The 27,848-nt window shown below is 37.7% G+C and overlaps 1 protein-coding gene across 1 annotated transcript; it reads left to right on the top strand.

Moving 5' to 3' along the window:
• Positions 1-117: 117 nt before the first annotated feature.
• Positions 118-25,620, top strand: IQUB (IQ motif and ubiquitin domain containing). The gene is made up of 12 exons (XM_075428764.1): positions 118-181; positions 465-952; positions 2,117-2,278; positions 2,385-2,560; positions 2,805-2,960; positions 5,226-5,436; positions 9,363-9,538; positions 13,593-13,763; positions 15,187-15,363; positions 16,984-17,232; positions 21,110-21,295; positions 23,572-25,620. Exons 2-12 carry the CDS (start codon positions 499-501, stop codon positions 23,737-23,739), a joined length of 2,286 nt encoding a protein of 761 aa, XP_075284879.1. The 5' UTR covers positions 118-181; positions 465-498; the 3' UTR covers positions 23,740-25,620.
• Positions 25,621-27,848: the final 2,228 nt, after the last annotated feature.

Genomic DNA, 27,848 nt, shown 5'->3' with positions numbered 1-27,848 from the left:
CGGAGAGCCGCCCCGGGCGGGAGGCCCTGCGGGGCCGGGGAGCCCCACCCGCGCCCCGAGCCGCGGCCCTGCGGCCCCCGGGCCGGGCAGGCCTCAGGGGGCGCGTGGCGGCCCAACGGCGGCGGCGCGGCGGGGCCCGGCGGGGCATCGGCGCTCTGCTTGGCTGCCGCCCGGCTGGAAGGTGCGCTGCCTCTGGGGAGCGCAGCTCTGTCCGGTCCGGTGGGAGACGGAGAGATAGGAAGGAGGAATGACGCTGACCGGCTGCTGGCAGTGCTGTGGAGCGTCGCGTTCGTTAAACTCCAGCGAGGCGTGAAGCGTTTTGGTGGGAGCAAAGAGCTCGTGCTGTTCTAAACAGCCTGCTTGGGGGTAGATGCAGAAAGAGCTTCTCGGGATGTTAAGCCACCCATGTGTCTGGTAATGTGCTAGTATGCAATTTTAAACAGATGCTGTGATTATTCTTGCAGGAAGGTTAAAAACGTGAAACTGATGCTTTAGGAAATGGAAGGTACATTGGATAGCTGCTTTGATGCTGCTATAACGGAAGGGCCGGGTGCAGAGCGGCCATCTGCACCCTCAGAAAGAAGAGCGGTTGGAGGGGCCGAGAGCAGGGCCCTGGCGGAGGAGCCTCTGCTTTCAGAAGGTGCCGGCGCCGTGGGGTCAGGGCAGGGCTACGAGCAGCAGTCTGCTCTGGAGCGGTCAGCGCTGAAGGAATGGGAGCAGTCCAGTTCAGCACAGCGGGAATTACCCAGCGAAGGGCTAGGCAGTCAAGAAGTGATCAGAAATAATAAGCAAAGTGCCTCTGAAGCAGATGCCCCATTCAGCGCATCATTTGAGAGCACATCGCCTGTTACCAGTGAGATTTATTCTACTTTACCTGAAGTAAGAAATTCAGAAAGGGAAGAACACACATCTCAAAACTCAGTGCTATCAGAGAATACGGCAACAGTAACAGGTAAAGAAGTTATTAAAGTATTGGACATTAGGGCTTTGAAGAGAGGTTTTTTCTTCAACTTGATTATGGCTTCTCGCACTCCCCACACTCTCATTCCATTCGTGTTTGCTGGCTTTTGGTCTTGAAGTGACTTTTTAAATTCTCATATAGAACATGCTTGAAAAGGTGCGGAATGTATTCTTTATCTGAAGGTGCAGTAGCAATTTATAGACTAATATGACATTTTGTAGAGTGATCTTAATTTCCAGAAATGGGTGTATGTATACGTGTTTCATACACGCATTTGCAAAACAGCAGTGCGTCATTCACAGGAGTACATGGGCTACTGACAGTTCAGCAATCACCTTACTATTTTACGTCTCTTAGATTCCCCTGTGACTTAGCTGCCACCCTTCCATTACACATGCCTTTCTCCTGCAGCCCCTGAAACACTCCATCATTTGTTCCTCTGTGTTCTGGGTGTCCCGCGTTACTTCCCCTTCCCAGTTCACTGCCCCATTTTCTTGCATCTTCAGAGCGGAAGGTAGCGTGTCACGTTCCACAGGTGAGCACCATGAGCAACCCGTCAGAGCAGGGACCTGCTGACCGCCTTCCTCTTTGTCTGTGCTCCGCTCAGATGCTCTCGTTCTGAGCAGCTGGCGATCGCTTCCTAGCAAAGACACTGTACCAAAGCTGGATAGACTCTTATCTTTTCTGGATAATTTCTGGATTTTAGAGTTAAGTTAGATCTGGTTCAGAATGTAGTCTTTGAATAAACACTGTGTCAAGTCTTCTGTGAAAGGCAACAGTGATTCAGCCATCGTATGCTTAGATCAGGTCTAAATTGGAGCAGGTTTAGGTAAGGTGTTTCAATAAAAGTTTGCTGTATAAATGGGTAGCTTTGATTTAAAGTTATGCATTTGCAGATAAAACACTGTAACTTTAAAAAAATTGTAGTATGAATGACTTTTTATGTGGTCACTGTACTACACTGGACATCTCTTTAAAAAGCATATGATAATACTGTTTCAGCTTTCAAGTAGACTTGTCTTTCCAGCTCAAAAATCTATGATTATTCTGTGTTGCAGTGTTTCAATAAAATCATCTCAGGGTAAACTTGAGTTATTTTATTTATTTGTTTGTTTTGAGAAACATGTTTGGAACTAATTTCGGTTTTATTTTTAGGAAGCATGGTTAAGGATGATGAAGCTCTTAGGAGGACTAGGGCTAACTTTGATGAAACTATCCAGTCTGAAAAGTTATGTCTTTATGGGGAACATTTTCATGGGAAAGCAATTCAACAGGATTACCACATGCCTGATGGCATAACTGTCAGAGTGCAAACAGGTAAATGCTGTTTTTAGATGTTTATTAATATATATAATCGTGCTCTAATCTCAATCTGTTACTAAAAAGAAACAATATTTCTGTCTTGGAACTTCCATTTTAACAGATTCTGATTCATTCCGAGATGTAGTTGTGAAAATTGAAAGACCTGCCTATCATAAACCATTTCTGGGTGGATTTAAGAACAGGATAACAGGAGTGGAATTTCACAATGCAGGATCACAAACGATACCCAAAAAACGACCTGACAAAGGAATTCAGTTATTTTGTAGGGAAACACAGGTAATGGCTTTGAACTGTCTTTTTAGAATGTTGTTTTTGTCAAACAGAATAGAATGTTGACACAATTATTTCCAACAGGAATGAGGAAGTAGATCGGAAATAAGCGTGCAATTTAAAGTATTTAGTGGATGAATATCATTAGTCTTGGTTTTTTGGTTACAAATAGTTAATTTTGCCACTTATTTTCATGAGGAAAAAAATGTCTGTATACTTTGGTATAATCTGATGTGCATTTTTTCTCCAGACGGTTTTTGAAAAAAATAAGCCACAACAAACAAAAAATACAACATCAACACAGATGACTAAAACTGGCCTGTATGTGTCAAACATGACTGACAAACTAATAAGTCCTGGAAAGTACCTTACAGCAGAAGAATACCATAAACGTAGACTTGAAGCAGTAAGTTCTCATCTGTTTGAAACTGTATCTGTAAAGCAAAGTGTTATGAAGGTTATCTGAATATTTAATCACAGAATCACAGAATGTTGGGGTTGGAAGGGACCTCTGTGGGTCATCCAGTCCAACCCGCCTGCCGAAGCAGGGTCACCTACAGCAGGCTGCACAGGACCTTGTCCAGGCGGACAGGAGTGTTCCAAGCCTGAATTTAACAATGAACTGCAAAACGTATGCTTAATCTTCACATTTCGTAATCTTTCAGATATGGGGGAAGCCCGTGTCTGCTCATATTAGTGTTTTTAATGACTTTTGATTCATTGTGGTTTCTTAAATACTAAGGAGTATGATCTTACTGGTTTCTTTCTAACAGTGATGGTTAAGCTTCCATACAGAGCATTAGGGATTAAAATAGGCTTGTCCTTATGGCCTTCTCATGGTGTCTTCAGAAGGACCTAGGCTACACACTAGATGTAAGGAAGAAATCTTTTACAGTGAGGGTGGTGAAACATTGACACAGGTTGCCCAGAGAGGTGGTAGAGGCCCCATCCCTGGAAACATTCAAGGTCATGTTGAATGGGGCTCTGAGCAACCCTGTCTAGTTGAAGATGTCCCTGCCTGTTGCAGGGGAGTTGGACTAGATGACCTTTAAAGGTCCCTTCCAACTCGAACTGTTCTATGATTCTGAGATTCTACATGCTTAATGTATGGCCTCAGATGGATACAGTATTGGGTTAGGGTTCAGGAGACCTGCATTTGGCTTATGGGTTTTGTGGGTTTCGGGTTTGTTTATTTGTTTTAACAGGTCTGACAGGTTACCTTTGGCATACTGTTCTGTTTTGGATTGTGTTCAAGGTCCTGCTTTGGTGTTAAGGTAGAACCTGGCTGTTCAAACACATGCAACCGGCCCGTGGAGTTTTTTGGTGTGCCAAGTTGCCTCATGCAGGTGATTCTGACGACAGATTCTGTATAGTCATTGTGCAGAGGATGCCATTTAGGCATTCCACATTGCTTTTTGAAAACCACGTATTCAGTGACCGCACACCTAACTGAAGTATACCCAACATCGTGTTAGGTGGAGCACTGCTTTGCAAATGGTCTAGTTATTAAGTTGATTGCTTAAAACAGACAGTTGGAATTTACTTGGACAGAGAAACAGTTGGTTCTCCACATGTCCAATTAGGATAATTGTACTGACATGGGCGGTAAGATGTCTTCAGATCTTCTGGGTAGAAGGTTTCAGTAAGAAGTTTCTTATTTGGTCAGCATCAGCTGATGGCAATGAGCATCTCGTAGAAGTGGGTGGAACCCAGATAGGTAGCGGTTTCCTCAGAACTGCCAGTAGGTTTTACTCTGATTGTTACTGCCACTTCCTGAAATCTGTAATGTATCTGTAGGTAACCTATAATGCACAGTAGAGAGATACCAGCTTGGCGTGGGTTCAAGTACAGTGTAGTTCCATATTGAAATACTAGCTGAAGACATGTTCAAGAGAACTGTTAGGTTAAGATATCTCTAGAGACAGTATAACTGTGTTAGTGTGGTTTTGTGCTTGATAGCCTTCAATGCTGAACGGTGCTTGTTAGCTCGTGGTATAGACCTGGCTAAACTGTTGGCGGTGCAAGTGCTGACTCAGGTGGCAGAAGCTCAGGCTTGTGCATTGTGCTCCTTCAGCTTGGTATAGACAGTTCCCTTGTCTTTAACGGCCACAGCTTTGGAAGATGGATTTTTGAATTTTCTAAGTTATGTCATAACAGCATTGGTAATTCAACTTTCATTATTTGTTTACAAATAAAGTGCAGTTGATTTTGTGTGTAAGTGTGTTGATTTTTGTATTTAGAAATCTAAAAGAAATTTTGCGAATATGTGTCTAAATTCCCAGTCTAGGCACTAAATAAACGGATAGTAAAAGGAGAACCTCTGTCCACAAAGCTGAAGTAAAAAGAATAAAAACAATACATAGCAAAAGGCTTTTTTAAGGAGAAATTTGAAAAAAAAATAGATTTTGTGATTACGGTTTATTAACTTGATTTTTTGAACCTAATTTCTCCACTGGACTCACTGATTAAACTCCTGCAGTTACCTAAATATGTAAGCGTACTTGTGTTTAGACCAATAGTACATTGCTGTTTTTGTTACTCAAACTAGTTTAAATGTACGAGACAAATCTTAGAAAATGTGGTTAAGTAGCTAAAAAAATAACAGTTTAGAAAAAAAAATGATGCTGTATTGTTTTAAATTCACGGTTCTTTTGTGTTGTATCACATATAGGTCATAGTATTACAGACATATTTCCGTCGCTGGCATGCTATGAATGTAGTACAAAATTTAAGGGAAGAAAAGAGGTTAAGGCTGGTGTGGGAGGCACAAGAAGAGATACGGAGAAAAAAAGAGAAAGAAGAGAAACTGAGAAGGGAGCAGGAACGAAGACTGAACCCTAAAACAAGAGAAGACTTTGAGCGACTGTACCATGCTTTAGAATGTAAGTTTTTTCTTTAAAGGATGCTCTTAAATCAGCGAAAGTTTGTTTAAAACAAACTCTTCTGGTTTTGACATGTTTCTATAGATACTTCCTTGATTTTTTTGACTCAGTGGAATTACTTTAATTTTTGAAGAATTCTTTGCCTTTCATATATTTCTAGAAGCAGAAAAGGCCTTGGCACTGTGTAGGCACTGTTTAGCAATAGCTAAAACATCTGTATGTTACCAACACTGTTTTCATCACAAATCCAAAACATAGCATCATACTAGCTACTATGAAGAAAATTAACTGTATCCCAGCCAAAAGCAGCACCCCTTTTTAGGAAATAATCAGCTTGTAGAATAATGCTATTTGGCAGTTTTATTATCTTTTTTTTTCATTCACCTCCAATGTTAAAGTCAGCTGGAAGAACAGGAACTGTTTTTTTGGATCAGTTACTATAATCTTTTTACTTTACATCTAGGATGCTGAAAATAATACCATGAAGAAATTTCTAGTAAGAACCATCACTCATCATATTAAACAGACATTTTTTATAATGGATTAAATTTGTGCCCAGAATTTTACAAGATATGACTGAGGTTATTCCCTTTGTCCTAGTTGTCTTCTCCTTCTGTTTTTCCTCCTGTCTAATTTATTCTGTGTTTCACAAAACTGTGCTGTCAGAATTTTAAAAATCTCTTAGGAGTCCTACAGGACATCCTGAAACACTTTTCCTGTCGGAGCAGATGGTGTCTAATATAGGCAGGCACCTCTAAACCTTCCTGGAAAAATAAGGTGAATACTGCAGATAATTGACATAATTTATAGGAGAATAATGTTGCAAATTTAACAAAAAACCTAGAGCCTGTCCTTTTGGAAAAATAAAAACAATAGAAAGCAGTGAACTCATACCAGCATAAAATGAAACTGCAAAAGTTCTTCTTAAAATGTCTCCTTTTAAGCAAGATACTTGCATTGTGAGTTGTAACAACTTGTGTATTATCTAGGCTACAGTGCTTGTTTCTAGTATAACCCTTCGTCATTTTGGACATTGTTGTCCCTTAGGCAGAAATGGCATAATAAATTACCTGCTTCGTTGCAAAGCCACCTGATCTACCTTAAACCATCCCAGCTATTTCTTCCATGGTAAACTGAGCATAAATTTGGTGGCGTGTGTTATTCATAGAGCTTAGGATCATGATTCAAGAATTCCCAAGTTATACGCTAATCTTCTAATGCTGTCATACTTTGTGTGGCACTGAACAAATGGCTTTGTCTGAATATATAAATGACTTATAAATATTACTGTTTGTGACAAATGTAAAATTTATTGCTGGTCTTAAACTTTAAACTTTTGCGAATGATATCTTCATGAGATCAGTGGTTTGTTAGGGGTTGTTATCCCCGCCTACCTTTTTCTTCATAGATAGTTAGCTTTTCACTTGACAAGAATCATGCCCTTTTAAAGGTGTGTCTGACCAGGTTATCAAAAGCCAAGGTACTCAAATAATCATTTTTTCCTCTCCACTTATGGCAAGTGCTACTATTTGGTATCTGATTTCCTGCAATATTTTCTTTAAAAATCTGCTTCTTAGCTGAAATGCTATCAAATGTATAATCCACTTTTTTTTTAGTGTGTAGACTCTTATATCAATAGAAACAACAAAACTGAGTTACAGTTGTAAATGAGTGCTGATATTCCCAATATTCTAAGCAACCTGAAAAAGCATGTGCCATTTCAAAACTGGAACAGAACAAACTCCAGTATTTGAAATGTCTTTTTAAGATTCTGTTAAAAATAATGGTTTGGTATCAATCTTTTTGTTTTGTTTTTGTTTACTGGTATTTACTGGTTGCATCTCTACGTGGAGACTTGCAGTCATGCTCTTTATTTTAATAGAGCTTAGTGGTTCTAGGAAGCTTTTTTTTTCCTACCTGCATCTGAAACTACTTTTACATTCTTGTCATGTCAACAGTCTACATAAGCTAAATCATTGTGACAGTAATAGAATGAGACTATTGTCCTCCAGAGATCTGTGAAGGTTGTTGCTGCTGATCACAACAAGGGGATACTATTACAGGGTCAGCCAGTACAAGCAGTTCCTGTTGGTACAAAAACTTCCCTGTTGGCTGTATGGTGCAAATGAGATGTGTCTATACATTCGGTGTGTCTGCATATAGAAATATTCGTTGAGAAGTATGAACTACTTTGTTTTATAAAAAATGGAGTAAAAATTGTAATGAGTAAAATCGCTGCCTGTAGAACAGATAATCTAAGAGGAAAGTTTTTAACTTGGTTGCATGTATATGGTGAATCAGAAGGTGCATATTGATGATAAATGACAGCTTCTTCATTTCTGCAAGTACAAAATTGTTTACTGTATTTATTAGCACTGCCTTTGAAGTTGCTGCCCCCTTCAGGCATATAAAGCTTCATGTAAATTATTTCTATACAGTGCTTTTGTTTGCTGAAATGACTTTATTTAAAAATACATCTTGGGGTACTTGGAACTTGTGAGACAGCTGTCATATTAATACCAAAGCTTGGAGAGCCTTAAGGAAATGAAATTAAATATTTTGAAATAGAAAACAGAAGGTATTGTAGATAAGGAAGCCACAGGCAGAAGATAGACCTTCCTCCTTTCCCTCCTCCTGCTTCTAATCTTACCTGATGCAGGATGTTGTAGGCTTTTTCAGTAAGTGTGCGTCAAATACTGGATTGTTTTCTTTTATGCTGGGTTTTGCTTTTGCATGACTGTTATGGAACCATAGCAACACTTTGAGATATTATTCAGGAATGTTGAAGTTTTGGATCTTATAAAATTCCCTACAAAACTCCAGAGGTATTTGAAATGGAAGAGACTCTTTGGAGAAGTCAACAATTGTTACAATGTATGCGAAGGAAAACACTATTCAACAAACACAGTGTGATTATACTGACGGATTTCTGTAATGACGTGCAGTCTGTGATCAGCAGTTATAGTCAAGAAATGGGTACTACAAAATAAACCATGATAGACACATATGTATACCTTTGTATGTTTCTGTCATTAAGTACTCTAACTTGTAAGTGTAGCTGGTACCTGTGGTTTGGTGATTTGACCGTAAGTGTCAGGCGGCCAGATTCTTATACACAATGTACTGATTCACGTGCTGCTCTCATGACCATCCTGTGGTTTGACTGCCACTTCCTTCCTCTTGAAGGGATCTGTTGTAGAAGAGGAGAAGGAGAATAAAGCAATGACTGTCTAATTATTAACGTGCATCCATCTGCCTTAGATGGCAAAAGGGGATACCACTGAAATATTCAGTGTAAGAAAGACCTGGAGTGCTAAATGTGACTGTCAGTCAAGTTTTATCTCTGTTTTGGATGACTTCAAGCTTCTTTAGATTTTACTCATTTATGCCGGGAGAAGCAGTAATATTCTCGGCACTGAGTACTAGCGGTACCATAGTAAGATGCTGTCCTTAATCTGTTGAGAAGATCTCTGTGGTATCCTTTCTTGTGACTTTGATGAGCAGTTGTCTGAAAAATTCCTTTTGCTCATACATTTTGGAGCTGTTTGAGGCTCAAACAGTTAGTTTAGTTATTTTGGATGCAAAATTGTGAAGAAATCATTTCATCACTCCTTTCTTCAGGAGCTAAGTTCTTTTTCTGAGATAGAGCTCCTTTTTCTCCTAGTCCATCTTGAAGTTTGGAGTATGAATTGGCAGTTTGGAATTGCTGTACACACACACATACTCTTGCAGAACATCTGTATAGTTTACATTAATTTCTAGGCCATTTTCTGTGTATTGAAAATATGCATGACAATCAATTCCCTAACATAGAAACTAGCTTTTAATGAATATTGAAAATTAATTATGTTATTTCTTAAATATGAAAGTAGAAATTTCACTGGAAGGCGTCTTGTAAAAAATACCCAAAATATTTATGTCTGTAGTGTGGAGGCAGGAGGAGACTGAACGGATTAACAGAACTCTTACTGGAGCTGAAAGAAAGGCAGCATTTTGTGGACTTTTGGAACAAGAGGCACAGCTGATTGCTTCCATTGGGAGACACAAACTGAATGCAGATGAGGAGAATCAACAAAAAGCAATATTGCACTTTCTGGATAAGGTCAGTGATGTACTTTTAGGGTGAACATAAAGAATACCAAAGTACAGGAAGAGAAAAGACATTTGCAGTCTGCTAAAAGTAACTTTTCTAGCTTTAACGGTTAATCATGTGACTGCTAATGTTGTAAATATCCAAACTGTCTGGTTGTTCATGTCAATACAATTCCGTAAATTTCTTTTTCTGAGCTGAGAATTTCTTAGCTCAGTGACTGATTGAAGGAGTGACAGTGCATCATGAAAACTGTCACCTGAGATTTACCGTAGACACAGGTAGTTGTGTACCTATAATAAAAAAAAAAATAACACTGAGGGGATGAATTTTGTACTATGTAACTATTCTGCATAAAGAACATGATTCTGATGGCACTGTTAACAGTATTAAAGGCTCAAATTCTTACAATTCAGAATTGTTAGTTTGAGGTTATAAAGCATCAGGATATTGCATGTTATTTTATATTTTGTATTGTGTGCATTACAGTGATGAAACATGCATGAAACTATGCTCTTTCCTAATCTGTTTTAGAAACTTTAAAAATCTGTCTATTAGCTTCTCTTGCAAAAATACTCCGTTTCACTAATCAAAACTGATGACTTGGAGATTTTTCCCTCTGGTATGTTCTGTTCATTACTCTCTATAGTGAAAAGTTTGCTATTGCATTTAAACTTAAATGCAAACATTTAAGCAAATATTTGTAAAATTAAACTTTAGCCCTGCAGAATGGACTCACGGATTCTTTTTTTTCCTGCCTCAGAAATGTTGTCCTTTAGGAACTAGATTTTTCATTTATTTCCCCACTGAGCACAGGTCTCTGGTCATCATATGTCTATCTTTAAAAAAAAGCATTTATTCTATTTTCATGTGCAGGATAAACACCCAGAAGAGTTATGACTGAATCTTATATTAAATTCAATTTTTAATTCACTAGTTTCAGTTGCCTTAGAACTTTAGCTGGAGATTTTATCCTTGTATAATCTTGGGGGGTGAAATTTAATGCAAGTGTTTTTCAGGCTTTTATCTGTAATACAAAGATGAGAATTCATTCATACACAACGATGATTTAGAATTGCATTAGATTCAATGGCACCTTAATGTAAAAAGAAAAAAAAGTCCTTTTTAGGTAGACGTCCCAGCAGTCCATCCCTGCAGAAAAAAGAAACAGTTTATTTTCTGTCTATTTTCATAGTATGTGAAATAACAGTGATTTTTACTGTCTTTTTTTTTTTTTTTTAATCCTGACTATTTAGTTCTGAAAAGTAAAAATGGCAGGTTTTTTTCCAGAAGAGACTTTTTTCATTCTTTCCATTACTGATGTATGGGAACTGGACTGTAAAAAGTGATGTGGTAAAATCTATTACCTTTCTTCATTATGAACAAATTGCTTATTTGAAATATTGGTAGAACTGTTACCACGTTTATTGCCATGATGCGATTGTGTTCTCTGTTATTGCTTTCAAGAGTGCAAAAAACCAGAAAACTAAATATTTAGGAATGTTATCAAAACCTTGAATCATTTCTATGTTAAATGTTTGCTTCTACTGTTTACAATCTATTCTCTTATCTTCTCAGAAAAAGAAGCCTGGAACAGTAAAGCAAATATATTTCTCTCTTAACTAAGTCTCTGTCTTTATTTTTCCTTTAAGGACTGCTTTGCAGTGTCCTACCCTATATAGATTACTTCCAGTATGTATTGTCACAAGTTGCACAGTTTTCTTGCATCTAGGAGTCAGAAGCAAAATGTTCTTCAATACCAGAATTCCTAGTGATAGTTGATGTTTGGAGATTCAGGAGACACAGGAGAGACAAGAGATGCTCTCTCTGTCCAAACAGTGGACACGTTTCTGAAGCACTTACTACTGAGTTATTTATTCATATTTTCAAATTATACATTATCTTTTTCAGTAAAGAGGCTGTTTTCTTTTTTATTTGAAAATGTACTGAGCCTCTGAACTTCTGCGACTATGTGATGGAACTAGCCAGTGTGATACGACACTTGCTTCTCTCTGGAAACTCATTCCCTTCTTTTCCTACTTTAAGCTTCTACCTCCTCATGCATATGTGCTTTTAATAATGGTTGCTACTGGTTGTGTGTGCACTACATTCTAGGGAGTTCCTTTTTATGCTGAGATCATTCTTCAGCATTTGTATTTTGAAGAGAAAGCACTAGATTAAGCTTTTATACAGCAATCATATTTTCTTAAAGGGATTTGTGTAGTTGTTAACTTTTGCTTAGCTCATACCTTTCATGCTTTGTGCTATTTCTGCACCCATCCTATAGGTTGGTTTTTTTTTTAACTTACCACCTTCTTTCTGCGTCTGCGGTGGTGTGTTTCTCTCCTCAGGTGCTTTTTTTCTCCTTTCATGCATTGGCGGCAGAGTGCAGTTACAATAGTCTTGCTCTCTGAAGTAATACAGATAACAGGATTATTGTAAATTCCACAGTACTGCCAGCAGACTAGAAGGCAAGAAAGTGCTGGCAAAAAATCTGGAAGTTTTCATTTTCCCTCATCAATACTAAATGCATGAAAATAGTCCTGAAATCAGAGAGCTTGTGATTCTTTCTGAAATACTGGAAATCTTCATATTGGTGAGATGTCTGTATTTTTTTTTCAGTAAAAAGCAGCACAATTTCTTTCTTTTAAAATTCTTTTATTTTCTATAATACTCAATTATCTTGGGGTAGTAAGAAAAATTACAGAAGTTATTATTTTTTACTAATGTCTGGTTTTACTACTGCATTTCTGAATCAGTTTTGGCTCCGAACTGTGACTTCTGATTAACAATACGTCCTTTAATTACAGTTCCAACCCCACTGATAATGTCATTAAATGTCAGTTATTGAGTGTTAAATCCTTTTTTCAATTATTTTGTCTTTCTAATGCCTACCTAGCTTTATTTATTTTAAAGTGAGGAAAGCTCTATTTTGATTGTGGTAGTGATTAATCATATCTGTTCTAACTGTCTAATATTCTTGGTATTTTTATGACTTATCACCATAGCAAGCCCGTATATTTGGTCAAAATAATAATTGTGTCATTACTGAGATCCTATCCAGAAAGCTACTCAGCATGTGAATACTGCATGAAGTGTTGCTGTAGTTAATTTGCACTGAGTTTGCAAAGTGAAGTTCACAAGTGTTTGTGAACACTCAAGTTCCAAATACAGTGAAAGAGAATAATTAATACACAGAATGAGGTTCTGGATAGCTGTACCAATGTAGGACTAAGGAAAGGGAGTGGAGTTAGGTAACGATAGGGAGAGGGTTTTGAATACCATCTTTCTATTGTGTTTAGCTACCTGCCTCCACAGGGAACTAGCCCCCTGTATAGCGGTGTTGTTTGCGGCCAAAACCAGTCCTCTAGAAAGAGGAGAATGCTTGGATTTTTCAAACTGAGTGGGGCAGCTGTGACACCATGTGCCTTCTCGCTGTCCATAGAAGTTACAGATGTACAAAGAAGCGACTGAAGTAGTAGGCATATGGTATGTGGTGAAGTCAGCAAACAGGAAGCTAGCTGAAGTATCCGATAAGCTGTAAACTCATACTTTGCCTTAGTCAGCTTTAACAAAGTCTGTGCCTTCTATCTGTCTGTATAGCTAGCACAAATAGAACAGTTCCTTGGAGATATTTTGTACAACAGTAGGCTTGGAGGTCTTAAATTTGCAATCTTTACACAGTCAACAGTCCCCTTGATTTTTACTGATAGTTTAGAGGATTTATGACCGCAAGATGAAATGCAGAGCAAATGTGCTCTAACGCGACTGTCAGTAAATTTGCTTTAAAGAAGTAGAGCATATCCCTGTAGGACAATATTATTTACTTTTAATATACTGTATGTCACATTTTCATGACCTGCAACTTTAAACAAAGCATGCAATTGAATACTTGCTCTGGTGGAAAAGGTACTGTATAAATATCGACAATAGAATTAGCCTTTTGTATTAGTCAAGCATTAACGTTAAATCCCTGTTTGCTCTGGTGAAACTTGATGTAACATAATGCACTTGTTCAGCTGGTGGTCAGATTATAATAGCTCAGTTATACAAATTTTTTCTGAAGTGTGCACAACCTAGGAGATGGAAAGCATACCATGGAAAAATCACTGAAATGGACACCCAGTACACACTCCGTGCCAGAGAACTATTTGAAATCTACCGCAGCATTAGCATGAATGACATCCCAAAAGATGAGAGAACAGATGTGCTGTTAACACTCAGACATACAGTGAAGGTATGTTTTATTTTTCTATTTATGTTTAGCTTGAAGCTGTACTTCCCAAAGATACGGTGACTTCATTATGTTGACACATATACAATGCTTCTTCGGGCAAACAGGTGCCCGGATGATCAGCCTAGTGTACCACCTGGCATGAGAGGGTAATTTACATTCCAGATATACTATAAACTCATATTTCACTTTGTGATGTGCACATTTTTCTTCAAGTTGTGTTAGAATTTTAACCCCATGGTTTTAGATTTTTTTGTATATTAATACATAATACAATTTTAGTACAAAGTTTGGCTTAGTATTTATAACAACTTAATGAAAACCATGGCCGAGATGTAAGTGGCTATTACTTTTTTTTTTTTTTTTTACTCAGTTCTTTGAAATGTCTGTTTACAACCTTATCTTTTTGTTGGTTTGGGTTGCCAGTTTTATGGCTGGCAAATACCGATTTTCTTTTCTTCTTTGCCCCTCACTCCCCACCCCCAGTGCTGCTGCCAGTGTTTCTAGTGAAGTAGACGCTGGTGGCATTTCTTCCGGTCTTTTGTATTTGTTTGTTTATTCATGCACAAAAAGAATAATATGAGTTACCTCTCAGGAGGATAATGTTGACATCAAACTAGAATAGAATACTGCTTCCTGGTCTTAATCAAATAAACATCTTGCTGTTTGCTTTGGTAGTACCAGAATATGATCTAAAGCCCATATAGCATTTGGAGCATTGCTGGTTTGTGAGCTCCGGCCCATCTTCATACAAGTCAATACTGCTGTAGTGAACAAACTGTAGAATTTATGTGAATTAGCACTCCATTTTTGGGTGAGAAAATACTGAACTCGCCTCTTGCCTGTCTCTGGAGAATCTCCTGCTAATTTGAAACATTGAAAGGACTGATTTCCAGCCATGCTCATAAAGTCTCCTGTGCCTTTTGTGTGGTGGGGGTTTTTGTTTGGGTGGGTTTGAGGGTGGGTTTCGTGTGTGTGTGTGGTTTTGCTGAGTTTTTTTTAACCATCTACTGTGTGTATACAGTACAGCTCCTATCACATAGCCAAAGGAAGCATTTTAGGGAGGTATTTCTTGGGGCTTTTGGAGACTGAAAACTTTGCATGTGTTCTGTGCCTCTGCTTAGCATTTTTCAAAGCTTCCATGTTTACAGTTTCTCACAGCTTTGGTGTATATGTACAGGCCACTTAAAGCAGGATCTGTAAGCATTCTCAGTTTTTTAGTTCTTTACATTCATTTTCTTGGAGGTTGTTTTCCTAAGACACTAAGGGATTCTTACACGAACGTGTTCTTACGTGAACACGCAGAGTTATGAATGATGATTGCCAAAGAGTCTATAGTTTCCTTTCATATCTGTGTTAGAATTATTTTGTTTGTTTGCTTCCTTATTGTGGAGATGTTTTCCTTTTTCTTTGTGTTTTCTTTCAGGAACATGAATGTAAATTAACAAAGGAAATAGTGGAATTAATTGACATGGAAGTTGATCTTATGTCAAGAGAGGTGAAAGAATGCAACTTAGAAGGACTGAGGAAAAGAATTTGTACATTATTTCTTCAGTATATTAAAACTCCAAAGTTTAACCCTGAAGTTGCTAGGATACTTAAGGTATTATTCTTATTTTGCTGTCTGACATAGTGCCATCAAACTAAGTATGGTGGAGAATAGCAATGGAAAACAATGAAAGCTTTTATTATTTTAGATTTTGCTGTAGAATTGCTGAAGGAGTTCCTCAAGAAGTAAAATGTAGCAAGTACACAGGCTTCACACCAATGAGCTTATATAGTCATATATGAAGCATGGGGCATAGACATGGGTATAAGAAGCTGACAAATAGCTGGTAGCACTGAGACAGCCAGGAACACTATGTATGAAATAAAAAAATCTGAGAACTGTAAGTAGTAAATCTTATGGGATGGTAACAGTAAATTGTAATAGCAAATGGGGAACCAACAGAGAGAGAGCAATTATCTTTTTTCCACTGGACAAGAGGCAGCATCCCATGTGTCCAGAAAGGAAAAACATTGCCATTGTCAAAGTGATGTCTAATGAGCTTCCACCTGAGCAAGGGCTGTTATGAGCTTCTGTTGGACAAGCAGTTGCTACTTCATGAGAAGCAGATACAGCTATGAAGTGGAGGTAGTGGTAGACACCTCTCAAGCTGTGTAACAGTTTTTGTTTTTCTGACTACAGATTACAATTAAAAATGTGATTCACTATTGTATGTTGCTGCTTTAGGCAGCAACAAATATTCTGTATCTATCAGAAGAAGATTCTTCTTACAGTGGTTGATGGTATCCCAGGAGTAGAGAATCTGTCAGTAAATGTTAGTGGGATTTAGAACCAGCCAGCAATTATTTTACGCTAGGTTTATGAACAGAGTTACCTGGATGGGTCATAGCAGAGATAGGAGATCTTTGGCTTCTGTGGCTTTTGGTTAACTATACCTTGAGTTGAAGGCTGAATTGCACCTATATTTATATTTGAATCCTGTAAGCTTGTGTAGACCATAAAATAGATGACAGTTCATCAACAGGCAGTCAAGGTGACCAAATCCTCAGAGTATTTTCAAAAAAACACAGATGACCACAATAGGTAGCCGGACTGTCAGACTGCTCAAACAAACCAATTATATACTTGGGCCCTCTGCACAGATTACATTAAATTCTTTCCAGAACCCATGGAGCAATATGAGGATAAAGGAGGTCATTAGCAAGTTTAGTTATTATGTTCCCCTATATTGTTTTTGGATGTGTGGCTCTGATGATTTTATGTTCTTAGGCCAAAATATTAATATACTCATAATATCAGGGTTTTATCTTTGATATAAAGGGCAGATTTTACATGAAAAATTAAATGCAGAAGAATTAGTTTCTCTGTGTTGTCATCTTCCCAGAATGGCTGACAGTCTGCATATATAAAAGCACCTGCAAGACCACTAGAACATAATGTCTAGGATCTTCATAAAGCTTAAAAATGAATTGACTGATTTGTGTAGCTGATTTGAACAAGTACAGTAAGAAAATAGTATGGCTTTTTGTCTTCTATTTAAAAAAAATACAAACCCCATTGGGTATTTTAAAATAAATATTTTGTGTATTTTATGGCTTTTACATATTAGAATTCTTCCATGAATGTATGTAAAATGTATTCCAATAGAGTTAGGATGACACAACTGATACAAAGATACTTTGTGGTGAATTAACTTTTTTTTTTTTAATCTTTTAGGTTCCACCAGATCCCTTAAAGCTTTATAAAAATGTTAACTTCTGTCATAGTTGTGAAAATTACTTACCATCTACTGAGTTTCCCGTTCCTGCTAATTCCTGCACCATTGGCAGATGTCGCTTGTGTTGCAAGCTTGATAATGAGGCTTGGCGACGAGAAGCGTCTTTGAAGTACAGACTTATACTAGAAAATCTCAGAAAGTCTGAAGCTGATTATCAGGATGATGCTAAAATTGTTTTCTTCATTCAGGTACTGTCTGAAAGAGTATTGCCAATAATGGAAACAAGTGGATTTGACTATAATTTTTCCTTTATTTTCTGTATGTTGTTCACAAGTGGAGAAATAAGCTAAAAGCTACAATAATATCTTCCTGTGATATGAGATGTTCCATATCATAAAAAAGAAGCACTTAAGCTCTTGAAGTATAGCTGTACTTTCAAAACGGGTTACAAGCTATACATTAAATAAAGTAGAAGTCTAGCTGACAGGTCAAAGAATTGGATAATCCAAATTATTCTTCTGGTTCTCCTGTGGCCTTTCTGTTGCTTAAAGATACTGGCATCATCTGTAAAGCAACAATAATGTTTTTGTGACTGTAATACTGTTCTAGACATAATGCTAGTGAAACATTTTAAGCCCCATTATTTGGACCTTTTTAGTTGAACAACTAAATTGTTTCGTGTTCTCAGAAGGAAAAAAGTAAGGAAGCTGAGGTTTTGACATTCCTGTTCTATGTCAGTAGAATATCTGTGTAGTTGAAAGTTTTACTGTTTTGCATTTATTAAGAGAGGGATTCACTAAATATTTTAATTTTCTAATTTTTTTACCATCATCTGTAGTCTTTTGCAGTATTAGTAAGTAGCTAATGTATAATAATGATCATTACTGGAACAGCTCAGTTCAAAGAACTTCTTGCCTCTGTCTTCAGCAAATTCTCTCTTTTTGTAGTTATTACTTATTTTGTCAACAAAGTAATTTGACATCCAGTATCCACTGGGAAAGTTTTAATTGTGAGGTAGTTGCAAAGTGTTATTTATTGAAAATATTGAACAGCCGAGATTTATTTGAATTTTCTGAGATTTAGTAATAAAAATCTCTACAGCATCAACATTCATAGAACAGTTTTGAACTGTATTTTCAGTGTGTCTGAAACAACAACAAAGCAAACAAAAGCCAGTGATCGATATCTCGCGGCTACTAAAACAAGCCATGCTGTGGTTTAGCGCTTTGCCAGTGGCAGCTGCCAAAAGGAAGATTAGGATTCTTTAATTATCATGGCTGTGTTAAGAAATATTATCAAACAACCTGGATTTTGTAGATGTTGTTTGTCCGTATTGGTTTTCACTTGAGCTGAAAAATCTTTTGTCTGCGTCTAACTTAGTTTATCTTAATATGTAAACATCCTCCAAAATCTTTTGGACCTCTCTCACGTCACATCACATCACCTGTGATGGCCGGTGGCCATTGATGCACTGAAACTTAACTGCTTCTTAACTGCTGACACTGAAAGCCCTCATTTACAGTTCTGTTTGTGGTAGGATCACTGCAGCATGTCTAGATACTGTGTCATTTTCATCCAAATTAACTTGAAGTTCTTCTCTTTAGAGTTGTAAATACCTAAACAACAGAGGCTTGTATCTTAAACTACTGATTTCCTTGGTTTTTTTTCCTAACATTTCTTTAAATTATTAGATTTTTTTCTGAGCTACTTACTTTTTTTCCTTCCCCTCTCAACAACCATCTGTCCCCTACTCCACTTACATCCAGAAAACAGCTCTGAGGCATCTAGGAATGACTTGGGCACAACTAAAAGCCATGTTCAGCAGCTGTGACAGCTTCTTTCGTTGCCCAGTGCAGTACAATTACTCGCTCTGATTGTATTATCTGTGGATAGATGCAAGACTTGTGAGAAGATAAAAATTTTTCTTTGGATCCGTTGCATACTGATTCTAACTGTGTTTGGGTTGACCAACTACATGAGTGCGGCTAAGGTTTAAAAGGCAAAAAACAGTTGATGAGAGTTACGGTAGCTCCACTAAATTCCACTTACAGCAGCCAAAGACCTTTTTGGTAACGAAACGAGCTAGTTCAGCAAATGTGTCAAGTCCTGAGTCTGCCTTTTGTTCTTTCAGAGGGTTTAATTATGCCATGCTCTTTAGAATCAATGGTACATACTATGGCTTTGATTTTACTTGATGAGCAACATCCTAATGGGAATGTCGTATTCATTTGAAGTTACAGATATACTGAACTCCTTTATTGGTTTGCTGCCTACCCTTGTGTCCCAGTCTCAGCTGCTGAACTTCAATGATACTTGCTCCCAACCTGTCAGTCGACAGTGCTGAAGGCCATTTCTGTTTGTTGTGAGCACAGAACAAATTATTAGAGGGGTGGGAGGGAAGCATGATTTGAAATGAATGAACTGTAAACTTTCACAGCAAAATGCATGCCTACCTTTAGAAAGTGCACAAGAAGTCTCTTAAATCAAACTCTTCCTCATAACCAGAGAAGTTTTAACATAGAACAAGCTTTTGCCTTTTTTTCGGGCAAAAAAAGAGAATTGTAATCCAGGAGAAAGGAAGAGTCAAATTATGGTTCTGTTTACATGGGCCCTTATACCTTAGTATAGATTTTTGCAGGTTCTGGTAACTTTTGAGATGTGTAGCTTAGCACAAACATAGTAGTACTTGCTAATATGTCTGCTTGCAAATTTCTGGCTTCTAAGAAGACACAGAAGTTACTTGAAATTTTGTGAAGAGGAGGAAGCGTTGAAAACAGAAGCCAATTAGTGAAACCTAATAAAGGAGGCCCTGTAGGACCAGATTTAAGACCAGATGTAGGAGCAGTCCTATGTTCCTGGAATCAGTAGCACAAATTTATTACCAGTGGAGGTTCTAAACCCAGCTTTTATCTTACATTTTCCCTGGCAAGAATTTACATGGGCTCCTGGATTTTGGAAGCAAGATGGATGAGAATACACAAGGCTGCATATCACTGAAGCACCGCATTGGTGTAGTTTCATTCACCCTTTGTCAGGAGCTTAATAAGTAACATGCAAACACCGTTATTTAGTTAATTAAGTCAAGATTTCTTATTAAAGGAATGAGCCTTCTGCAAAACGTTAGCTTGGAGGAATACCTATTTAAAAATCTGCTGCTTACAGACCACTGTAGATTAAAATCTAATAATTTTCCATGACTAATACAGAGAAGAATTAATGGCGGGTGACAAAAAATCTTGCCAAAGTTCAGTGGTCACTGCTGTCCTTTTTTTTTTTTATTCAAGAAGCTGTGTTTATCAAGATTTAGTAGTGTTTTCGGATGGCTAGTAATAAATTAAACAAATTAAGATCGATGTAAATTAACCTTAGACATAGGTTAAAAGTACATTTAAAGGCCTTTCTGTACTGGAGAACCTTTACAAACAGACCTTCTATTATTTTTTGTTAATATTGTAGCATAGCTATCTGATTGTACAATCTTGTTTGTTAAAATAAGCAACAGTATCATGGGCACAATAAACTCTTCATATGTCAAGAGCAGAGTGAGAGGAATAAAGCAAAGCAGGCAGTAATTTGGGCTCTGTCACAGGTGGGAATTTTTCTTGTCCTAATTTCCCACATTTTCCAGGCCAGATTATTCTGATTATCTGTAAACTTCAAGTAATTTATTAGTGTAAGAACTCATTGAACAACATTCATTCTGCACCTAAGAATGAAATGGTGAAGTCATCTCAGTAACGACAGAGGTGGATTATTGTTATTAACCAAAAAGGTGTGAACTGGCTTAAGCATGCTACATGAGAAAAAGACGTGAGATTTAAGAAGCTTTATAACAGCAGTTAAGCAAATAGGATGTCAATGGAAGATAGGAATTGCCATTGGCAGAGACAATCAAAGTAAGAATGTAATATTTCAGAGATGGTACAAGAAAAATGCAGTTAATAATTGCCATACCGTGCTAAAGGAAGATGTGTAAGTCTAGACATTCTTCAACAAAGTGTTTATATGACATATGCATAGAAAAAAATTTTACTCAAAGCTTTATTTGGATTCTTATATGGTTACAATGCTGCTGTTGTAGAATGAAACGTGCTTCTTCCTTCTTAACCCTGTTTTCCATTTTAGCATCAAGATCTCCAGTACATGGTTGAGAACATATGGGGCTGTCAGTCAGCTCTCAGTGCCTGCAGTAACTTTTATGATTTGGTTATGGTCAGATGGGATAAGCAGCGTGAGTGGTCTCCGTGGAACACTATTCTCCTCACTAAAGATGAGGCAGATGCACATCTTAAACTGCGTAACCTTCAAGAGGTAAAATCTGATGGGCTTAATTTTTTACAATATTTATATTATGTTTTAATAGAATCCTGTGAATAATGATGTTTGGCCAAATTTAGTCCTTACACTCATGCATGTTTAAATTGGCCCATTGTGACTATTTAAATGATTGCATCTGTACTACTAAATAAAACAGGCACTAGTCCAGAGGGCAGCTGGCATAGTACAGCTCACATCCATGTACGTAAACTCTGTCCTGTCCTGATTCTCCCTCCCAAAATGCAAGAAACCGAGTGGTCTCATCCATGCTGCCTACTGAGAACAGTGCCATGCCTATGCTCTTCCCTCAGCTGAGCTCAGACAAGAGCTGGCCTGGATGAAAAACATACTAAAGACTAACTGTAAATACTGTGACAATTGTGTGCCTGGGCTCTTGCACATGCTCTGGCCTCGTTAGTTTCTGTCAAATAACATTTCTTGTCAAATAACAGAATGGCTCTTTGTCAGAACCATTTGTCATAATAAGATTTGTCTCAATTTACTTTCTTATGTAGTTGTCACTTAAGTATTCCTGGCAATGTAATCTTATAGTTAGCAATTAAGCAATAAACTCAGAACAGCAATTATGGTTTTAAAAACTTAAGAATTTGTTAAAGTAGTCATTGAAACTATGTATTTTTACACCACTCCCCCCGAATTCCTTATCTAAACATGATAGTCTGATAAACATTTCACTCCGCTGGACATTGTATGGTAGAGTATTTAGTTTTCTACAGCACGGGAGAATCCTGTGAGCTGTGTTTGTCCTGCAATTAGTAATGGCTTATTAAGCCTTTCACCTGTAGCTCATTGATTTATGTAAGTGGTGATCTGAGGTCGTTGTTGTGTAGTGTCCTTTTGTTCAGGGTGTTCTTAATTCAATTTCTACGCAATATGTGTGCATCACCAATGCAACTTTAGCTGTTAAGCATTGCCCTTCTTTTTGGAAGTCTTGAAGTGTGTATGATAACTAAACTAACAGAGCAAATGAGTTGCTCTCTTAAAGAAAGGTTTGCTTTGGGGATGAAATCTGTCAGTCGGGGAATTCTAAAGGTAAGAGAATTCTGCAATCCGAATTCTAAAGGTAAAAGAATTCTGCAATCCATGATAATTTTTGTGTGTGCGCCCAACTTTTGTCTTCAGACAGACACTTGTGTGTTTAGGTGAGCGTTAGCTTTTAAACAAAATCAATTTCAAGCTGGAAATTCCTTTATTGTCTCCTCTGTCTTACTTTCAGTCAACAAGGTTGTTCAGGCAGTCTGAATCTAGTGATGCTCCTCTGCATCATAAGTTTATGCCACTAGTATTATGGCAGGCAACAATTCTGATTATGCACTTACCTGGTTTAACCTTATAAGTCTGGATGTCGTAGTCAAGGAGAAGCCATTAACTTGATTAGGTACAGCGCTGCAGTGGAGGTGGGAGTTAGGCCAGAGGAGCAACAGGTAAGGTATGCAAGCCTGCCTAAAAATCATAAGGGATTTTCCCTTAGCTCTTGCTACAAAAGATAGAAGTGGACCAGCTATAGTGAGGAGTCACCTTTCTTCACTGATAATGTCCAAAGCTTTGTTTCAAAAAAAAAAAAAAAGTGAAATAAGGAAAATGAGACAAAGTTAGAATGTCATAAGTTGAATCACTGTTTCTCATTCACTGAAACAATAAAAGGCCTCTCAAGCATTTTCTTCATCAGCAATTATTCATAGCATGACTGTAGCGGTAGCAAAGGGTTTTTTCAACTAAATATTCTGGTTATTTATTACATCATCTGCACTACTACTGATCACTAGAAATTTTGGAAAATGTTGCCACTGAACGCAAAGGCTGACTGAAATGCTGTAAAATGCTTGCTGCCATAATTATTTGTAGATAATCGCTCTTGTTCCTATCAAGGAAATTTCCTATAGTCATCACCTTGCACATGTTTGTTTTTAAGTATTGCCTTTTTCATTTTTCAAAGGCAAGTAGGAGTGTTCTTACCTGGAAAGAAAAAAATAAGTTTTATCTTGAACAGAGAAAAAAAAATGGTGGAAGTTTTTCTGGTTTTAAAAGGTGACTAATATTTCACAAGGAGTGCTTAGTATTTTTCACTATTGGGCCATAAGGTAGCAGTATAGAACTACAAAATATTTCGTTATCTATCATATACAAATAAATTATGTGGCTTAGTTTAATAAAGGGTCACTATTTATACTGTCTAAAATACGAAGCAACATATAAATTGCTAGATAATTTCATTCTGTTTAATGGGTTTTGGATTTTTTTCCTTTCAGGCTTATGAAGCGGCATTTATTCACAGAATAAAACATAAGCATATTCAGGCAAAAAACTACTTTGCTCAGATTCCAGCGATGACATCTTTTTTGCATAGGAGTGACAATCAGGCTAATGCAAATGAATTTTTAATAGCTACGCCTATTCCTGTTGGTACAAAACTGTAACTCTTAGACAAAGTTAACTGAAGTTGAGGAAGTGAATTATTGATTAACACAATTTCCTTGGTTTTAAAGAAATGTATTTTTTCATCAATATATTCATTGTATTACACAGATTAAAATAAAGTTCTGAGGATGAAATAATTCGATCTTGACCAGTCAATATAACTGCATTTCATGTTATGTAATGTCATTATTTAAAAAGTAAAATGTTATTGATGAGCTTTGTAAATTCTAAATGTTTAGAGCATTGACTGTCTTTCTGTGTATGCCTGTGTTGCTTGAAACTTTCTTTGTTGTGTAATGTTCCTGTTGGGGGAATTTAGCTAATTCTTTGTCACCTTTTAATTAGAAAAAAAAATTTACTAGAGTGTTTATAGTATTAATTTCTCTCATCTTAGGCATATAAGGCAGAAAGCCCTTCAAACTCTAAATTCCTACAGAACAACGGAATTGATATGCCCTTCCGCATATAGCTGCTTTGCCTTGCAAACATTTGTGAAAAAGAATAATTTTACTTTTTATAGCTCATCTTGATGGTCATAGTGGAACTGCCAACGTGTAGTTATTGTATCCAAGATTTTGAAATTATTGTAAATCAGACTTGTAATTTGAAATACACAATGCAGACTGTTTGGAGCATGTTTATTTTCTGAGGAGCTTGTGTTATTTAAAGTAGAAGTAAGTTATTTCTGTAAACTTATTTATTTATGTTTATGTTTGATTATAATTACAGAGAAAAATATGATAAGGTGTACATTCAATACAGTCCTACAGGAAGTTGCAAAGTTCTGGAAACCTTTGTTCTAGATGTGTTTCTGACCCAGGACAAAGCCTTGTGCTCTGACAAATAAAACTGTCTAGGAAAAAGCAGTAGAATTTACAAACAGAAATATGCATATATTTGGCAGAAAACAGCTGGAAACTGATTTGACTCCCTCAACAGAACATGAACTGTAGGACTAGTACCTGACTGACCAGTGCATTCTAACATCAGCAGGAGCTGTTCCATTGGTTTTACTGTTAAATTCAGATTCTGGATTTTACTTCAGTACTGAACTAATTGTAGAACCGCAGAACCAAAGCATGTGAGCATTCCAGTTAACTTATGTGCATACCAGGATTTAAGCCTTAGGACAGGAATGGCCTCTAAGACTGGGCTTCTGCCAGACTGATAAAAGGGTTTTTGAAGATAATTACGGGTTCCAGGGCAAGAAGGAAAGCCTGAATCATATAGATAGTAACCTAACTATTTTTCTTTTTAAGTGGCTTTTAAAAAATGTACATTATAACCCCAGAACAACGATTTCAATACATAGTAAGGAAATAGTTCAAACAAATGTGAAAAGCTGCTAGTCTGTTGATTTCAGTCCCATGTAGTGTTGGAGATGTTTGGAATGTACAGGATCATAGAATAATTCAGGTTTGAGGGAACTTAGGAGTCCACTTCTTACTCAAAGCACAGGCAACTATAAGGTCAGACTGAATTGCTCAAGGCTTTATCAATTCAGGTCTTGAAAGCCTTCAAGGATAGAGAATACATAACCTCTAGCAGCAACATGTTCCACTGCTTGACTGTCCTCATCTTAAAAAAAGTTTTGTGTTTCAATGGAGTACGGTATGTCTCATCCTCTTACAACGCACACCTGTAAAAAGCCTCACTCTGTCTTTGTGCTGGTTTTGGCTGGGATAGAGTTGATTTTCTTCATAGTAGCTAGTATGAGGCTATATTATGGATTTGTACTGAAAACAGTGTTGATAGTTCAGTGATGTTTTAGTTCTCACTGAGCAGTGCTTACACATTTTGTCTATATTGTTAACTGAATTTAAAAAAAAAGGATGACTTTTACCTCTTTTTGTCCATAACATTTATAATTGTATTGTGTTTTGAAAGGAATGAATTTTAAAATTTTCTCTAATAGTTACTGTGTGGCTTCACCTGTTTCTGTGTCCAGTTCTGGGCCCCCCAGTTCAAGGAAGATGAGGAGCTACTGGAGAGAGTCCAGTGGAGGGCTACAAGGATGGTGAGGGGACTGGAGCATCTCCCCTACGAGGAGAGGTTGAGGGAGCTGGGCTTGTTCAGCCTGAAGAAGAGAAGGCTGCGAGGGGACCTAATAAATGCTTATAAATATCTCAAGGGTGGGTGTCAGGAGAGTGAGGCCAAACTCTTTTCAGTGGTGCCCAGCAACAGGGCAAGGGGCAATGGGCACAAAGTGAAGCACAGGAAGTTCCGTCTGAACATGAGGAAGAACTTCTTCCCTCTGAGGGTGACGGAGCCCTGGAACAGGCTGCCCAGGGAGGCTGTGGAGTCTCCTTCTCTGGAGATATTCAAGACCCGCCTGGACAAGGTCCTGTGCAGCCTGCTGTAGGTGACCCTGCTTCGGCAGGAGGGTTGGACTAGATGACCCACAGAGGTCCCTTCCAACCCAAACATTCTGTGATTCTATGTAGCTTACAAATTACATTAAAACGGTACTGGACAAGTATGAAGAATGAAAGCATTCTCTGTATCAGGCAGTGGCAAATACTGGAAATGCTAACAGAAAAGATCAGTCAGATTAAGGATGTTATATTTCTGGGAAAAGTTGTTGCATTCTATCAGGAAAAGAAAACTGTTCAGATAAAAGGACAGATCTGCCATTTTCTATTAGAACTGGGTAAATTCTTTAAAAGCACAGCTGATGATTTTTCTTGAATTTCAGCGAGTTACTCACAAGGTGGTTTTGGAACCTATTGACAGAAGAGCCTCTGCTTTGGAGCCCAGATCTTTCCTGCATAATGAGAACAAACAATTGCAAAGTGCCAGTGCCTCTTCAAAGAGCAGGCTGTAAGATGAAATTCTAACCTTCGCTCTTCACTTGTGAGAAGTGGCTAAAGTGGTAGGCTTCTCCAGTCTCTTAAATCGTAGCTCAGAGGTTGAGACTGTGGGGAGTCTGCACTCCTGAAACCCTGGGGAGAAATGCTGCCTTTGCCTCCATTCTTTCCCAGGTGTAGATGTTTATTACCAGGAGAAGAGGATCCGTCCATATGGCCTGTGTTCCTCCCGCTGCGCTAGCAGAGACGCGAGGCCAATTCACACTGCAGCTTACCCCACAGGACTCTCGTGAGCGGGACTCTTCAAGCGTGAAGCACGATTTGCCCTCTACCCGCTTCCAACACCAATGGTAATCCATTTCCAGAGGGAAAGGTTTCGTTTTGCTTCCCACGTGCTCAAGTTATGTGATGTATGCTAATTTGGCAAGGAAAAACATGTGTTTTGCCTCCCTGCTGGCAAGAGGAAAGTCCATGCTTTTTCGAGGAGGTGAATTTCCCTATTTATGTTTCAAAGGAAGAAAAAATCAGAGTAATTACTCCTTCCACCTTCTTGTTCCAAAAGATGTCTCAATGAGCAAAGCATTAATTCCCTTCTTATACAATAAAATGATTGCAAAAACTCATAATACACGATTATAAATCAAAAATGTGAGGGTAGCAAACTTGTTGCTGACCAGTATTTGGCATGTAGGAAATACTTTTGCAATCTTGGATTCTTTTAATTATTATTTATTTTTTTGAAGAGCCTACATTTGAATATTTCTATTATCTGAGCTAGGGGAGCAGGTTCTTTAGTGTGATGCTGTAGTACCATGTTAGGTCCCAAACCTATGACTCAATGATCACATTTGCATGCAAAACGTGTGGCACATTTTTTTGTCACCTGTCTATAGATAATTCTTTTGGCTTATCTTGCACTGTAAATTGTCCTTACAACAGTCATTCCATTTAGCCTGACTTACTGTCCTAAACCTTCATCCCACACAAATCTGGCATTCACTCTTCTTTTTACTCAAAATTTTTTGCATCAGGAATGTAGAATTCTGAAGTTGAGAGGATTTTTCTCTTTTTTTCTTTATTTTTTTAAAGAAAAGGATTCGTAAGCACAAGAAATTAAGCCTCCATCATCTTGGTCTTTTCTCCGCAATGATTTTTTTTTGTGAGTCACATATTTCAACTTTGACTGTGTGAAAAATATGTAGGATATGTCATACGCATGCAATTGTAAAAGAAGTCATGTATAAATACAGAGAAATAGGTAGAAGCAGAGTGTAAATACATGGCATGTCAATGTTATAGCT

The sequence above is a fragment of the Opisthocomus hoazin genome, chromosome 8, assembly GCF_030867145.1.
Source record: "Opisthocomus hoazin isolate bOpiHoa1 chromosome 8, bOpiHoa1.hap1, whole genome shotgun sequence".
NCBI lineage: Eukaryota > Metazoa > Chordata > Aves > Opisthocomiformes > Opisthocomidae > Opisthocomus > Opisthocomus hoazin.
This window is presented reverse-complemented; position numbering and strand designations above follow the sequence as displayed.